General features: G+C 49.0%; 1 protein-coding gene across 1 annotated transcript in view; it reads left to right on the top strand.

Annotated features, from left to right (window-relative positions):
- plekhd1 (pleckstrin homology domain containing, family D (with coiled-coil domains) member 1) overlaps positions 1–15,418 on the top strand; it is a 150,726-nt gene that overhangs the window by 32,526 nt on the left and 102,782 nt on the right. Inside the window, exons 5-10 of the mRNA XM_048600484.1 lie at positions 1,493–1,584; positions 4,227–4,279; positions 5,268–5,362; positions 11,725–11,818; positions 11,964–12,145; positions 12,993–13,125. Coding sequence (XP_048456441.1) covers positions 1,493–1,584; positions 4,227–4,279; positions 5,268–5,362; positions 11,725–11,818; positions 11,964–12,145; positions 12,993–13,125 — 649 coding nt within the window. The remainder of the gene's footprint in view (positions 1–1,492; positions 1,585–4,226; positions 4,280–5,267; positions 5,363–11,724; positions 11,819–11,963; positions 12,146–12,992; positions 13,126–15,418) is intronic.

The following is a 15,418-nucleotide window of genomic DNA, read 5'->3' as shown; positions in this document are numbered from 1 at the left end:
TGTCCCTGTGACAGTGCAGCACTCCCTCAGTGTTTCTGCTGTAGGACAGTGTCCCTGTGACAGTGCAGCACTCCTTCAGTGTTTCTGCTGTAGGACAGTGCCCCTGTGACAGTGCAGCACTCCCTCAGTGTTTCTGTTGTAGGACAGTGTCCCTGTGACAGTGCAGCACTCCTTCAGTGTTTCTGCTGTGGGACAGTGTCCCTGTGACAGTGCAGCACTCACTCAGTGTTTCTGTTGTAGGACAGTGTCCCTGTGACAGTGCAGCACTCCCTCAGTGTTTCTGCTGTGGGACAGTGTCCCTGTGACAGTGTAGCACTCGCTCAGTGTTTCTGTTATAGGACAGTGTCCCTGTGACAGTGCAGTACTCCCTCAGTGTTTCAGCGTGCATCTGCTAGTGCAGCACTCTCTGTACTTTATATGGATATGGTCCTGCTGATGTTTGACTGTAGAGAGTTCAGAGGCATGTGTTTGTATTTGGGGAAGTAGATTCCCACAGTGTGACTGTGAGGCGATCTCTTTGTGGAGCTGCAGGAGGACCCGCTATTCCTCCGAGTCCTTGAGCATGGCTTTACACCACATTTCCCCATCCTGTGCCCCCCTGGAATAGTTGGCTCACATCTGTGATAATGGGACCAGGTAGATGAGAGGGTGGTGTCAATGCCCCTTCTCATTCTGTAAAATACAGCCCCTCCCCCTTCACTCAGAGGGCAGTGTGGTGAACATGGTGACATACAGTGTTTATTGGAAGAGTTCCTCACGGTCTTTAGAACGGTGGTGACGGTATTAACACCATTGCATGTCGGTGCAGTGCATCTCCCTGAGGTTGCTGGGATGCATCTTCCTTGTATTGTGTACTGTTCTGCTGCTGAGGTACATCCCTGTCTGAGCTTGCCCACGTCTCTACACCCCGAAAACTTGTTGGGTAAGAATAGCAGCCTGTGGGCCTCCTCAACTGTTATTGGCAAGAGAAATGTGCTGGTAAGGTTTCTAAACACCCATCAGCCTTCTGTGTTTTGTCCCATCAGTTTGAGTATTTTGGAGCGTTGTGAAGGATCACTGTGAAGAATTGTTCGATTCTCAGTGAGCCTGAGTTTTTTTTTAAATTATCCACCCACGAGACCTGGGACCAGCATTTATTGTCCATCCTTAATTACCCAGAGGCTGTCAGCTACAGTGCTGTAGCTCTGGAGTCACACGTAGGCCGGACTGGGTCAAATTCCTCCTTTTGAGGCTGTCAGCAAACGGCATGGCCCTTTCCCCCACAATTTGATGCTCAATTCCAGGTTTTCATGGATTTGAAATCCAATTTTCTGTGGTGGGATCGGAACTCAGGTCCCCACAGCATGACCTGGGCCCCTGGATTCGTAGTGCAGTGATAACTCCAGGAAGCCATTGCATCCAGTCCATGCTGTTGTACTGATCTTGCTTCTCTCTCTGTCTCTCTCTCTCTCTCTCTCCCTGTGTCTCTCTCTGTGTCTCTGTCTGTCCACAGAACCTGGCAGAATGCCCAGCTCGGGGAGGCGATGATCGGCAGTCTCGAGGCCCAAGGCCTACAGCTCGCCAAGGAGAAGCAGGAGTACTTAGGTCAGCTCTCAGTCGGAGGCCAGCAGTTGGAATATTGCCCACGCTGACGTGTCAACGATGCCCAATTATGCCCCCCCCCCCCCCCCCACCCCCCCCCCCCCCCCCCAAACCCCCTCCAACCCGTGACCAATTGCTAAATATAATTGGGGAAAGAGTGGCATGATTCTCCTGGGCATTGTGTGCTTTGGAGAGCTCACTGCTTTGCTGCTTTACTCACCTGAGCTCGGAGAGGCTTCACCTGATGATCCCAACACCAAATTCAAGAGGATTTCTGTTAATCCAGATGCCCTGTTGGGGTCAGTTAGTGGCCTCCTCTGACACCCGCTTTCTCCCCTGTCCCACCTACTCCTGACAGAACCCTAGAAAGGGGTGTGCCAACCATCCAGGGAGGGTTTTGGTCATTAGTAAAATCAGAAAAGAGCTGCAGACTCTGTATGTCAGAAACAAAGACAGGAATTGCTAGAAAAGCTCAGCAGGTGTGGCGGCATCTGCGGAGAGAAATCAGAGCTAACCGTTCTGAGGAAGGGTCATTGGACCCCGAAAGGTTGACTCTGATTTCTCTCTGCAAGTGCTGCCAGACCTGCTGAGCTTTTCCAGCAACTTCTGTCTCTGCTTGTGGCGATTCATCTCCAGGGGACTCTACAGGGGAAACCTCCAGCCGCTGGTAAAGATGACGCACTCACCGGTCACGTTTGAGCCCCTTCCTCTGCCAATGACCAAAATACAGAAGGAGGCAATTGATGACTGTTTTCCCAAGAGTCAAGCTTCACTCTGATGGTGTGAAGGTGGTAAGGTAGAGTGACCACCGGGCAGAGTGTCTGGAACTGGGGAAGGTCACGGTGACAGCATCTCCACTATGTAAACGTAGTTGGCATCCCTTGCCTCGAAGGGTGAACATGCCAGGCTCCAGCTGACAGCTTATTGCCATGAGCACCCTCCTCAAAGGGACACCTTTTAAACCAATCCTCCTGGAGCATGACACGCAGCACTATGTGCAGGAACTCCAGGAGCAACAGCAATGTGCCGCCAACCTTTCCGACCTCCAGTTCGAGATCCCAGCGTCTCTCCTCATCGTATTCCAGGTTTGCACTGGTAATGGAATCGGAAGTCCCCGGAAAAGGGTGACTGGCTGAATATTTGGTTGGGGCAGGGTGGGGGGGCCAGGGGAAAGACTATGCAGCAGCAGCCTTTCAAAAGCGCCAGCATTGACACGATAGGTCAAAGGGCCACATCTCACGTTGTCTCACTCAATGATTTAAAAATAAAAGGGGGATTTTGAATCCAGGGCTTTCCATCCTCTTTGGATCCCTGCCAAGAAGGGGAAGAAACTCTCCGAAGGAGTTGACTGTTCAGAGGCTGGTTCACCATGTCATTATCAGCATGGCCTTGGCAACTCAAGGCAAAACCAGCAATCTCCTGCATCATTGATAATTCCTCTGTGTATCACTGCCATCTAGCTTGGCCATAAAATAGCTTTCGGGATATTTTTGATCTACTCCCGACAAGGGTGCCTGTACTTTTCTTAGACCACTGTAGCAAGCAGTTATTAGCTGTGGGCCTAGACTCACACATCATCCGAAGTGGGTAAGAGTTAGAACAACGTGCACTCACAGGATATGGGCATTGCTGCCTGGGCCAGTATTTATCGCCTGTCCCGCATTGTCCCTTGAGAAGGTGGCGGTGAGCTGCCTTCTTGATCCGCTGCAGTCCATGTGCTGTGGGTTGAACCCCGTCCTCCCATAAATACCCTTAGGGAGGGAATTCCAGGATTTTGACCCAGCAACAGTGAAGGGTCGGCAATATATTTCCACGTCAGGATGGTGAGTGGTTTGGAGGGGAATGTGCCAGGGGTTGGTGTTCCCATGTATCTGCTGTACTGGTACTTCTGGATGGAAGTGGTTGTGGATTTGGAAGGTACTGCCTGAGGATCTTCGGTGAATGTTTGAGCCGAGGCTGTGTGGCCCTGGCAGAACCCAAACTGGGCGTCACTGAACAGGTTATTGCTGAGCAGGTGCTGCTTGATAATGCTGTCGATGATGCCTTCTATCAGTTTACTGAGGATCAAGAATAGACTGATGGGGCATGGGTTGGCTTGGTAGGGTCTTTTGAAGTTAGACCCACAGATGTTTTACAGCACAGAAAGTGGCCAACTGGCCCACTGTGTTCATTCTGGTCAAGAAAGATTCTACTCTGAGGCCATTTTCCGCCTTTGCAAAGCTCCCTGTATTCAGGCTAGGCTTTGCGATAACTCTGAGGGATATTGAGCAGGGGATTCCTGAGCAGCCAGCCTGATTTCAAGAACACTGCAGGAGCTACAAGATGTCTAACCTCACTGTGGGGTCAGCTGAATCAGGAATACAGGCCTCACTGCCCACCAATCCCCCCCAAACACCCCCCGCCCCACTAACTTTACCCCATGCTGTCAAAAAATCAAAAAAGGAGCCCGGGAACGGGAGCACAAATCCCAGAATGTGGTCCCGTCTGCCACGTTTGGAATTCCCGGGAGTCTCGCTGACTCCACGTAAATGCAGGCCGAGACTTTGTCGATGGGACTGTGTAGCTAATGAGTTTTTTTTTTCTCTGGGTAATGGATGCTAATTAATTCATGAGTTGTAATGTGGACTTGGATTTTTTTTTCCCAGACAAATTGATGGAGGAGACGGAGGAACTTTGTCTGCAGAGAGAACAGAAGGCGGTGAGTAAAGCCAAGGTGGCGCAAGGTGCCCCCATGTGGCCCTGTAACCGTTAGCTCACATACTGGCACCTTGGCAATATTCACCCCTCTCTCACCATCTTACTCCTTTCTTCTTTACCTCTCTGTCTTATTTTCCCTATGTCTTTTCCAGTTGTCGCTTGGTAGCGTAGGACTTGAGTATTGCTGAGAAAAGATGTAAGATTAATTCAAATTTTCAAACCAGACATGTTGACTCTGAATTCAGCAGAGCCTGCTGTTAACCATCAATCAGCATTTTATGGGTGCACTCCCCATGGCAACTCCTGTGCCAATTAGAGCCCACCTGCCAACCAATCAGCATTCTCCTATAAATGTTGTTTAATCCCCCCTTAAATTGGTATTCTTGTGAATTGTCCTGATGAGTGCAAGAATGCAAAGCTTCATCAAAATGTGTTTTTTTTCCACAGTAATTTATTTTTAATTTATTCACGGGATATGGGCATCGCTGGCTGGGCCAGCATTTATAGGCCAGAGGGTAGTTTGGAGCCAGCTGTCATTGCTGTGGGTCTGGAGTAACATGTAGGCCTGACTGGGTAACAACAGTAGATTTCCTTCCCTTCAGGACCAGAGGTAACAATCGACAACAGTTACACTAGCCCTTTGTTTTTAAAAATAACAGAATTTTAGAAGTTGAATTCAAATTTCATCACCAGCCAGAGTGGGACTCGAACCCATGTCCCCAAAATGTCAATCTGGTGCTCTAGATTACTAGAACAGTGGCGGTACCATCACACAGGCAGCTCCCCAGCCCTCACACTCACTCCCTTTTTGAGCTACGTTTTCAGACACTGCCTCCATTGTCCATTTTCTGGTGATTCTGGGCAGGACGAGGTGAAGTGTAGATTTTGTGAACCAGGTATTTTTAAACTCCCCAGCGGGAGGGTTAAGGGGACTGGTTGCAAGCACCGTGGAGATCTGAAGTCAGCGTGACATTTCAATCCCGTTGCAGGAGCTGGAGCGACTGAATCAGGTCCTAGAGGTGGAAAAGAACAGGATTGAGGAAATGGTCCAGGACCTGAAGTCGGAGCAGGAACAGATAAAGAGGTAAAGGGGCAGGACGGAGAAGGGATAGACAGAGCGGTGTCAGTCAGTCAGCTCTGGGAGCAGTGTCACTGTCAGTGGGGGAAGGGCAGAGGGAGGGGGTGGGGAGGGAGAGGGTTTGGGAGGGGGCGGAAGGGTTAGGGGATGGGGGCAGGAGGTGGGGTGGAGGAGAAAGGCAGCATGGGGGATGGGGGCAGAAGAGGGGTTGATGGAGGGGAAGGGGTCAGGGTTAGGAGATGGAGGAGGGAGGCAGGTGAAGTGGTTGGAGAAAGGGGTCCATTGTCAGACCCCCTGTCTCACCCCACACTCACACCCATCCTCATCATGACCTGCCTACCAAGCCAAACAGAAAGCACATAGATTCTTCCTTACCAATTGGACAATACTTGGCTCTCTGTCAAACTTGTAGCTGATAAACAGTTACGTTTATAAAAAAATGTTTAAAAGGACAGTTTCTTCCATTCCCCTATGGAATATCTTTAAATCCTGGATATCCAAGCGCTTTCCCAAGCCATTTCCCTCGGTGACCCAATTTTGAGGCTCATTGGCCTCTCTGTGATATCTGAGAGAATTGGCACCTCTCAGAGAGGCCAATCCCAGCCCACGGCCCCATTGGGCTGCCGACCTCCGGCCTTCCAGTCAGCATCAAGAACTGCCATTTTTTTTGCTTATCATCTCTGTCATTCATGGTTTTCTCCCATATTTTTCAAACTCCCCCCCCCGCGCACCACTGTCGATAACTCCCATCAACTGTGTGAGATTTCTGCCTCCCTCTAACCCCAGACTCCCTTTGCCCATCAGTTAGGAAGTGTTTTGCTGCTACTGTACAGGGCCTTGGTGAGACCGCACCCTGGAGTGTTGCGTGTGCAGTTTTGGTCTCGTTTTCTGTGGAAGGATGTTCTGCTGATGGAGGGACTGTAACAAGGGATTATCAGACTGATTCCTGGGATGGCAGGACTGATGTGGGAAGAGAGACTGGATTGATAAGGGCTATATTCACTGGAGTTGAGAAGAATGAGGAGGAACCTCATAGAAACCTACATAATTCTCACAGGGTAAACACAGAAAGAATATTACTGGTGACTGGGAGTCCAGAACTAGGGGTGGCAACTTATGGATGTGGGCGTAGGCCATTTAGGAATGAGATGAGGAGAAATTTCTTCACCCAGAGACTGGTGAGCCTCTGATATTCTCTGCCACAGAAAACAGTTGAGGCTAAAACTCTGCAATTTGAGAGGGAGAAGATAGAATCAGAGGTGACGGTATTATAGCTGAATAAAGGTGACTACAGAGGTATGAGGGAGGAGCTGGGCAGGATTGACCGGAAGAGGAGCCTAGCAGGAAAGACAGTGGAACAGCAATAGCAGGAGATTCTGTGAGTAATTCAGGAGACACAGCACAAATTCATCCCTAGGAAAAAAGAAGCATGGTACAGGGAGGATGAGGCAACCATAGCTGACTAAGGAAGTCAGGGATAGCATAAAAGCAAAAGAGAAAGCATATAACATGGCGAAGACCAGTGGGAAACCAGAGGATTGGGAAGCTTACAAAGACCAACAGAGGGCAACAAAAAAGAAATAAGGATGGAGAAGATTAAATATGAGGGTAAGCTAGCCAGTAATATAAATGAAGACTGTAAGAGTTTCTTTAGGTATATAAAGGGCAAAAGAGAGGCAAAAGTAGACATTGGACCACTGGAAAATGACGGTGGAGAGATAGTGGTGGGCAACAAGTAAATGGCTGTGGAACTGAATAATTACTTTGTGTCAATCTTCACAGTGGAAGACACGAGTAATATCCCAAAAATTCAAGAGAGTCAGGGGACAGAGCTGAGTATGTTGGCCATCACCAAGGAAAAGGTGCTAGTAAAACTGATTGGCCTGAAGGCGGATAAATCACCTGGACCAGATGGACTACATCCCAGAGTTCTAAAAGAGATAGCTGAAAAGATAGTGAAAGCGTTAGTGGTGATCTTTCAGGAAGCGCCAGAGTCAGGGAGGGTCCCAGCGGACTGGAAAATCGCTAACGTGACACCCCTGTTTAAAAAGGGAGTAAGGCAAAAGACGGAAAATAACAGGCCGATTAGCCTAACCTCAGTCGTGGGTTAGATTTTGGAGTCCATTGTGAAAAATGAAATTTCTGAATATTTGGAAGTGTATGGTAAAGTAGGGCAAAGTCAGCATGGTTTCATCAAGGGGAGGTCATGCCTGACAAATCTGCTAGAATTCTTTAAGGAAGTATCAAGCAGGGTAGACCAAGGAGAGCCAATGGATGTTATCTACCTGGACTTCAAGGAGGCCTTTGACAAGGTGCTGCACAGGAGGCTGCTGAGTAAGATAAGGGCCCATAGCATTAAAGGCAAGGTGCTAGCATGCATAGAAGATTTGCTGTCTGGCAGAAAGCAGAGAGTGGGGATAAAAGGCTCTTTCTCAGGATGACAGCTGGTGACAAGTGGTGTTCTGCAAGGGTCAGTGTTGGGACCACAACTTTTCATGTTATACATTAATGATCTAGATGAAGGAACTGTGGGCATTCTGGCTAAGTTTGCAGACGATATACAGCTGGGTGGAGGGACAGGTAGTATTGAGGAGGTGGGGAGGCTGCAGAAGGATTTGGACAGGTTAGGAGAGTGGGCAAAGAAGTGGCAGATGGAGTACAACGTGGGAAAGTGTGAGGTCACGCACTTTGGTAAGAAGAATAAAAGCATGCACTATTTTCTAAATGGGGAGAAAATTCAGAAGTCTAAAATGTAAAGAGACTTGGGAGTTCTAGTCCAGGATTCTCTCAAGGTACACTTGGGGTGGCACGGTGGTTCAGTGGTTAGCACTGCTGCCTCACAGCGCCAGGGACCTGGGTTTGATTCCACCTTCGGGCAACTGTCTGTGTGGAGTTTGCACATTCTCCCCATGTCTGCATGGGTTTCCTCCAGGTGCTCTGGTTTCCTCCCACAGGCCAAAGATGAGTAGGCTAGGTGGATTGGCCATGCTAAATTGCCCGTAGTGTTCAGGGATATGTAGATTCGGTGGCTTATAGGATGATGGGTCTGGGTGGGATGTTCTGAGAGTGGGTGTGGACTTGTTGGGCCAAAGGGCCTGTTTCCACACTGTAGGGATTCTATGATGATGTCAACTTGCAGGTTGAGTCAGTAGTCAGGAAGGCAAATGGAATGTTGACATTTATTTTGAGAGGACTTGAATATAAAAGCAGGGATGTACTACTGAGGCTTTATAAGGCCCTGGTCAGGTCACATTTAGAATATTGTGTGCAGTTTTGGGCCCCATATCTCAGGAAGGATGTACTGGCCCTGGAGCGGGTTCAGAGGAGGTTCATGAGAATGGTCCCAGGAATGAGAAGCTTAACATATGAGGAACGTTTGAGGACTTTGGGACTATACTCATTGGAGTTTAGATGGATGAAGGGGGATCTAATTGAAACTTACAGAATACTGAATGATCTGGACAAAGTGGATGTTGGTAAGATGCTTCCATTGGTAGGAGAGTCCAGGACCCGCGGGCACAGCCTTAGAGTAAAGGGATCTTTTAGAACAGAGATAAGGAGATACTTCTTCAGCCAGAGAGTGGTGAATCTGTGGAATTCACTCCCACAGAAGGCTGTGGAGGCCAGGTCATTGAGTACATTTAAGACTGAGATAGATGGGTTCTTGATTATCAAGGGGATCAAGGGTTACTGGGAGAAAGCGAGAGAATGGGGTTGAGGAACAGCCATGATTGAATGGAGCAGACTCAGTGGGCCGAATGGCCTAATTTCTGCTCCTATGTCTTATGGTCTTGTGGTCTTATGGTAAAACACTGAATATTTTCAAGAAGGAGTCTGATCCCTTCAGCCCTAAGAATTAGATCTAAGGGTGTGGAGAGAAAGCGGGAACAGGGTACTGAACTGGATGATTAGCCACGATCAGATTGCATGATGGAGCAGGCTTGAAGGGCTGAATGGCCTATTCCTCCTATTTTCTACGTTCCTAAGGGCAGCTGTGCTCTCAGCTGACTGGGCGCTAAGCTTCAGAATTAATTCTCTAAACAACTCCATTCTACCACCCCCGCCAAAGCCTCGCACTCTCACGCATGCTCTCCACCGCACCCCTCACTAGCCCATGCACACCCTCTCAAATACGCCCTCTCGCATTCTCATCATCTCTGACCCTCTCCCTATTGACCCCTCACTGTCTCTATCTCTCACCCCCTTCACTGTCTCTACCCCTTGCCCGCTCACCGTCTCTGCCCCTCGTCCCCTCACCATCTCTGCCACTCACCCCCTCTCTGTTTCTGCCCTTCACCCCCCCGCTGTTTCTACTCCTCGCCCCCTCGCTGTCTCTATCCCTCGCCATCTCTGCCCCTCGCCCCTTCGCCGCCTCTACTCCTCGCCCCCTCGCTGTCTCTACCCCTCGCCGTCTGCTCCTCGCCCCATCGCTGTCTCTATCCCTCGCTGTCTCTGCCCCTCACCGCCTCGCCGTCTCCACCCCTCGCCCCCTCGCCATCTCTACCCCTCGCCCCCTTGCTGTCTCTACCCCTCGCTGTCTCTGCTCCCTCCCCATCTCTTGCCCTCTCCCCCCTCTCCCTCCTACCCTCTCCCCCTCTCAGTCTCACTCTCTCTGCCCCTGTCCCCCTTACCCTTTTACTGTCTCTGCCCCCTCCCTCTCACTCTCTCACACACTCTTTCCCCTCCTCTCTCTCTCTCTCTCTCTGTCTCAATCTCACTCTCTCTCCCTTTCTTTAAGGTGCTTCCTAAAGCCTATGGTACCTGACCTCATGACTTGGTGTCAACATTTCCCCAACGTGAACCTCTGTGAAGTGGGTTTGGGACATTCTCATCATGTTAAAGGTTTTATTTAAATGCAAATGATTCACATTAAGTCATGTCCTGTTGATTAATCTCGTTGCTTAGATTAATTTGTTAGCAATGATTATAACGCCATCTTCCTCCACTGTGGCTCAGCTCATCTGATCATGCTTTCACTTGCCATTTGTGAGATCTTACTGTGCAAAAATGGGCTGTGAACATTTACTATATTACATTCAAATAAGGGAGTCGGAGTAGGCCATTCAGCCCCTCAAGACTGCTTACCATTCACTAAAATCATGGCCGATCTATGATTCTGTAATCTCTTTGAATTCCACCGTCCTATCCCTAACAAGAATCCTTCTACTTCCACCTTAAAAAATTTTCAATGATCCTCTCTCCACTCCTTCTAAGGCAGAGCAGTCCATTTTCTCACAACCCTCTGAGTGAACAAAAAGTTCTCTTCATCTTGGTCCTACTAGGGGGCGACCCCTAATTTCAAGCCAGTCCCGCCTAGTTCTGGACTAATCCACAAGAGGAAACATCTTTTCCATGTGTACCTCAAGAAGATTAATCAGGATCATCCACACTTCAATCAAGTCTTCATGTTATAGAGATCTACAGCACAGAGAAAGGCCTTTCAGTCCATTGTGTCTGTCAGTCCGAAACAAGTACCCAGCTATTCTAATCCCATTTTCAACACTTCGCCCATAACGTTGAAGCCTTGAATCACAAATGCACATCTAAGTACTTCTTCAATGTTGTGAGGGTTTCTGTCTCTACCATCCTTACATGCAGTAAGTTCCATATGTCCACCACCCTCTGGGTGAAAAGATCTTCACCCGTCCCCTCTACACCTTCTGCCCCCTACCTTAAATCTATGTCCCCTGGTAATTCATCCCTCCATCAAGGGGAAAAGTCTCTTCCTGTTTGAAATCACTCCGCAGAGGCCAGTATCCATCACCAAGTCACCCTTTATTTACACATGAACAGTCCTTGACTTTAGTCCTGCCTCGTTTCAACGTCAGCTCTCGGAGTGTGTCTCTGACAGCCATCGTTTTATATCAGCCAGGGCTCCTGGATTGGACTAGATTAAGAGCCCCAATCAGGGAACTCGTATTCTGTGAGGCTGCCTTACATTTCAATCACTACACTGTCTACCCTATCCATGCCCCTCACAATATTATACACCTTAATCATATCTCCTCTCAATCCCCTTCTTTTTAAGGGACACAAGCGTAGTCTATCCAATCTCTCTTCATAACGAAAGGTCACCCTCTGTCTTCAAGCCCATTATGTCTAAACTTTCACTCGTTCTCAGTATTAATCCAATAAACCTCCTCTGGTTCGCCTCCAGAACATTGATATCCTTCCTTGAGTAAGGAGGCCGGTACTCTGCCCACTTACAACAGTGACTGTGTTGGAGGATAGAACCGTGCACTGAATTTATTGACGCTTTCGGGCTTGCTGAGGGTGAGCTTGCAGAGTGATGCTACATGAGGGCAGCCTGGGTTGGCAGATTTGCATGCGAGAGGGAGTGGTGCTGACTTTGTCATTGCCCGTTTCAGGGAGCTGGAGGTGACGGTCAGCTCGCTGGCGGCGGTGGAAGAAGAGAAGAAGCATCTTCACCATCTCTCTGAGTCCCTGCAGAACAACTTGGAGGTGAGGCTTTGAAATGGAGTTTCCCTACCTGGAGTGTCAGGGCAGGGTGTAATAGCCTTGGGGTGTGGTGTTCGTCGCCAGGGGAGGGGCGCGGGGGGATGGCTTCCTCGATTCACCGGCTCTGCTGGTTTCTCCCCTCGCCCAGGCGCTGTCTCAGGAGAAGCAGAGGACCTTGGACAGGCTGAAGGACAGTGAGCACCAGGCTCAGGAGCTGAGCAGCAAGAACCAGCAGCTCTACCAATCCAGCGGAACTTTAAGGGCCATCCTCCAGCAGATTGAGGAGGACATGAAGAAACTGCAACATGAGAAACAGCTGGCAGAGGAGAGGTGAGGAAAGGGGGGTGCTGACGGGCTTGGCTTTTCAAAGTTTTCAAAGCTCCCTTTCCCCTCACTTTATACAGTGCATCCAGGAATTTCCCAACTTTTCAGCCACCCTCGGCTGCTCTCCCTCCCACTTTTCCTCCTTTAAGGCACTCCTTAAACTTTTGACCAACAGCTTGTGGACCTCAGACCGCCTCATCAGTCTGGGTGACACATGTTCTTTGCTAACTCTCCTATGGATCTTCCGGAAAGTGGGGGGAGGTGTTAAGGACGCTATACAAATGCATCCCATCATTGTTGCTGCTCTGACTAGGCCCTGCACTTAGGGATAGAATTTGTCGCACTCAGTTGTAACTCCAAACCTGGAAAATACCCTCGGTTTGTTGTCTCCCTTCCAACCTAATAAGTAGACAGCAAAAGGACTCCATTGGCTGGGGAGGTGATGGCTTAGTGGTATCATTGATGGACTGTCAATCCAGAGATCCAGATAATGTTCTGGGGACCCAGGTTTGAATCCCGCCACAGCAGATGGTTGAATTTTAATTCAATAAATATCTGGAATTAAGTATCTAATGATGACCACGAACCCATTGTCAATTGTCAAGAAAAACCCATCTGGTTCACTTTAGGGAAGGAAACTGCTATCCTTACCTGATCTGGCCTACATGTGACTCCAGACCCACTGCAATGTGGTTGAGTCTTAACTGCCCACTGGGCAATTAGGGATGGGCAATAAATGCTGCCTCACCAGCCTGTGAATGAATAAAGACAAAAAAAAGTGTTTCGGCACGCCGTAAGATGCGATAATAAGGCGCTATATCAATGCACGTTGTTGCCTTTCTCTCCCCTGCAGGCTACAGGAGAATGAAAAGAGAGCCTGTGCTCTGCAGGAGGAACGTGAGTTTTATTCCACCCAGTCCCAGGAGCTCCAGGTCTCGCTCTCGGAGCTGACAGCAGAGAAACAGAAGACAGAGAGTGAGCTGAAGGTGACAGCGCATTGCAGGATGGATTAGTCAGCGTGTCCTCCGGGTTTGGAGGGAGAGGGGGATAGTTGCGGGCGTGGGGGCAGTGAGTGCTGTGCTGGTTTTACTGGAGCACCAGGGGGCAGAGAGGTTAGTTTGGGAACAGGATGCTGTATTGGAATGGCAAACTATTGGAGGACCACTCAGTCTACCGTTGGTCTCACCAAACCAGGGGATCGCATCCCCTCCCTCCGAAATCAGCTGCAATCTTAATGCACAGTTCAGCAGTCTCGAGGGGCCGAATGGTCTATTTCTGCCCCTATTTCATACATTGTAAAAAGACCACCTTTGCCCAAGCTGCCTTGCATCCACAGAGTTGTGCAGCATGGAAACAGACCCTTTGGCACAACTAGTCCGTGCCCAGCAGGTTTCCTGAACTGAACTGGGGCCCATTTACCCTCATTTGGCCCATGTCTCTCTAAACCTGTCCTTTCCATGTACCTGTCCAAATGTCTTTTAAATGTCGTGATTGTACCAGACTCCAGCACTTCCCCTGGTGGCTTGTTCCATACATGCACCACCCTCTGCGTGAAAAAGTTAACCCTCAGGTCCCTTTTAAATCTTTCTCCTTTCAACTTAAACCTGTGCCCTCTAGTTTTGGACTCCCCTACCCTGGGGAAAAGGCATTTGCTATTCACCTTATCCAAGCCCCTCGTGATTTCATAAAACTCTACAAGGCCGACCCTCAATCTCCTAAGCTGCAAGGAGAAAGGTCCCAGCCTAGAGGCTCTCCTTATAACTCAAACCCTCCAGTCTCGGTAATGTCCTTGTAAATCTTTTCTTGCACTCTTTCCTGTTTAATAACATCCTTCCAATAACGGGTGACCACAATTGTACACAGTACTCCAAATGTGGCTTTAACAAATGTCATGTGCAGACGGAACATGATATCCCAACTCCTGTACTCACTGCTGTGACCAATGAAGGTAAACATGCCAAGTGCCTTTCTCACCACCTTTTCTACCTTTGACACCACTTTCAAGAAACTATGTACTTGCACCCCTCGGTCTTTCTGTTCGTCATCACTCCCCAGGGCCCTACCATTAACTGTGTAAGACCTGCCCTGGTCTGTCTTACCAAAATACAACACCTCGCATTTATCTAAATTAAACTCCACCTGCCATTTCAGTCTTGGGGACCGAGCATTTGGCCAATTCTCCAATCCTCGGTGAACGTTACGAGAGGATTCTCACCCATGACTCGATGGTTAGCTCCCTCGCTTCTGAACTGAAAGGCGATCCCACTCGAGACCCGAGTACGGGATCCAGAGGCCAAAGGTGCGGCACCCCGCTCAGATAAAAGGAATAACTGAGGCTCGTCTCCTCTCTCAGGAGAATGTGAGAAATCCTGTGTCACTGTCTAGATTGGGTACGTTGTCCCCAGTGCCCTGACCAATGCTTACCCCTCAAGCAGTTTTCATGAAAACAGATCATTCAGTGATTATCATGTCACGGTTACCAGGAACGTGCTGTGTGCAAGTTGGCTGCTACATAACTGCAAATTCCTCATGAACTGGAAAGCACTGTGGATATTCTGTGGACACTATGTAAATGCAAGTCTTCCTTTCTCTCCCTGGAGTCTGTAGCCTCAGTTTTGTTTAGTTTTTCAAAGTGTTCAGTTCTCTGCAATGAATCTTGATTCTAGGAGGAGCTTTTTGTGCAGTATCCTCCTGTGGTTTAATGCATAGAGCCACCTTTCTGGTCTAACTAGACGAGTCTCGTTGAATGAAAGTGACGAAGTTTATCATTTACTGGAATTATTTAGTGATTACATGACGATGACCAGCATTACCACAGGCTGTGATAGGAGCCCAAGTCTGTCTCCTATTGTCTGTCTGGGATGTCCTAGACCCTCCTGGTGATCTCAATGACCATGGATAGAAGGTCTCTAGCCTCCAGCTAGAGAAGCAACTTGTGCTCCAGGTTTTGGCACCTAGGAGGCACTACAGTGCAATTACAAGGCTGAGAGTTTCGTGGACACAAGTTTTTGGACACCGTCACTGTGTCGTTTAAGGAAGTGTAGCAGTGAATAAATGGGTAACCACCAAACAGACCTTGCAGGCAGTGAGGGAATCCCACCCCAAGTGCATCCTGCTCACAAATCAGCATCAGCCTTGGAAAACCGTGAGAGTGTCCGATCCGCCTAGTAGGTCAGCTAGAGCCACGGACATGGCACTGTGCACCAAGCTGCTGGGGAGACGGTAGTGGGAAGAGGAGAAAATGTGGAAGGCCAATGGTAGCTGTTAGTAAGAGTAGCA

The sequence above is a fragment of the Rhincodon typus genome, chromosome 8 (genome assembly GCF_021869965.1).
Source record: "Rhincodon typus isolate 14 chromosome 8, sRhiTyp1.1, whole genome shotgun sequence".
Lineage (NCBI taxonomy): Eukaryota > Metazoa > Chordata > Chondrichthyes > Orectolobiformes > Rhincodontidae > Rhincodon > Rhincodon typus.
Note: the sequence above shows the minus strand (reverse complement) of the source record. Positions and strands in the feature narration are given on the sequence as shown.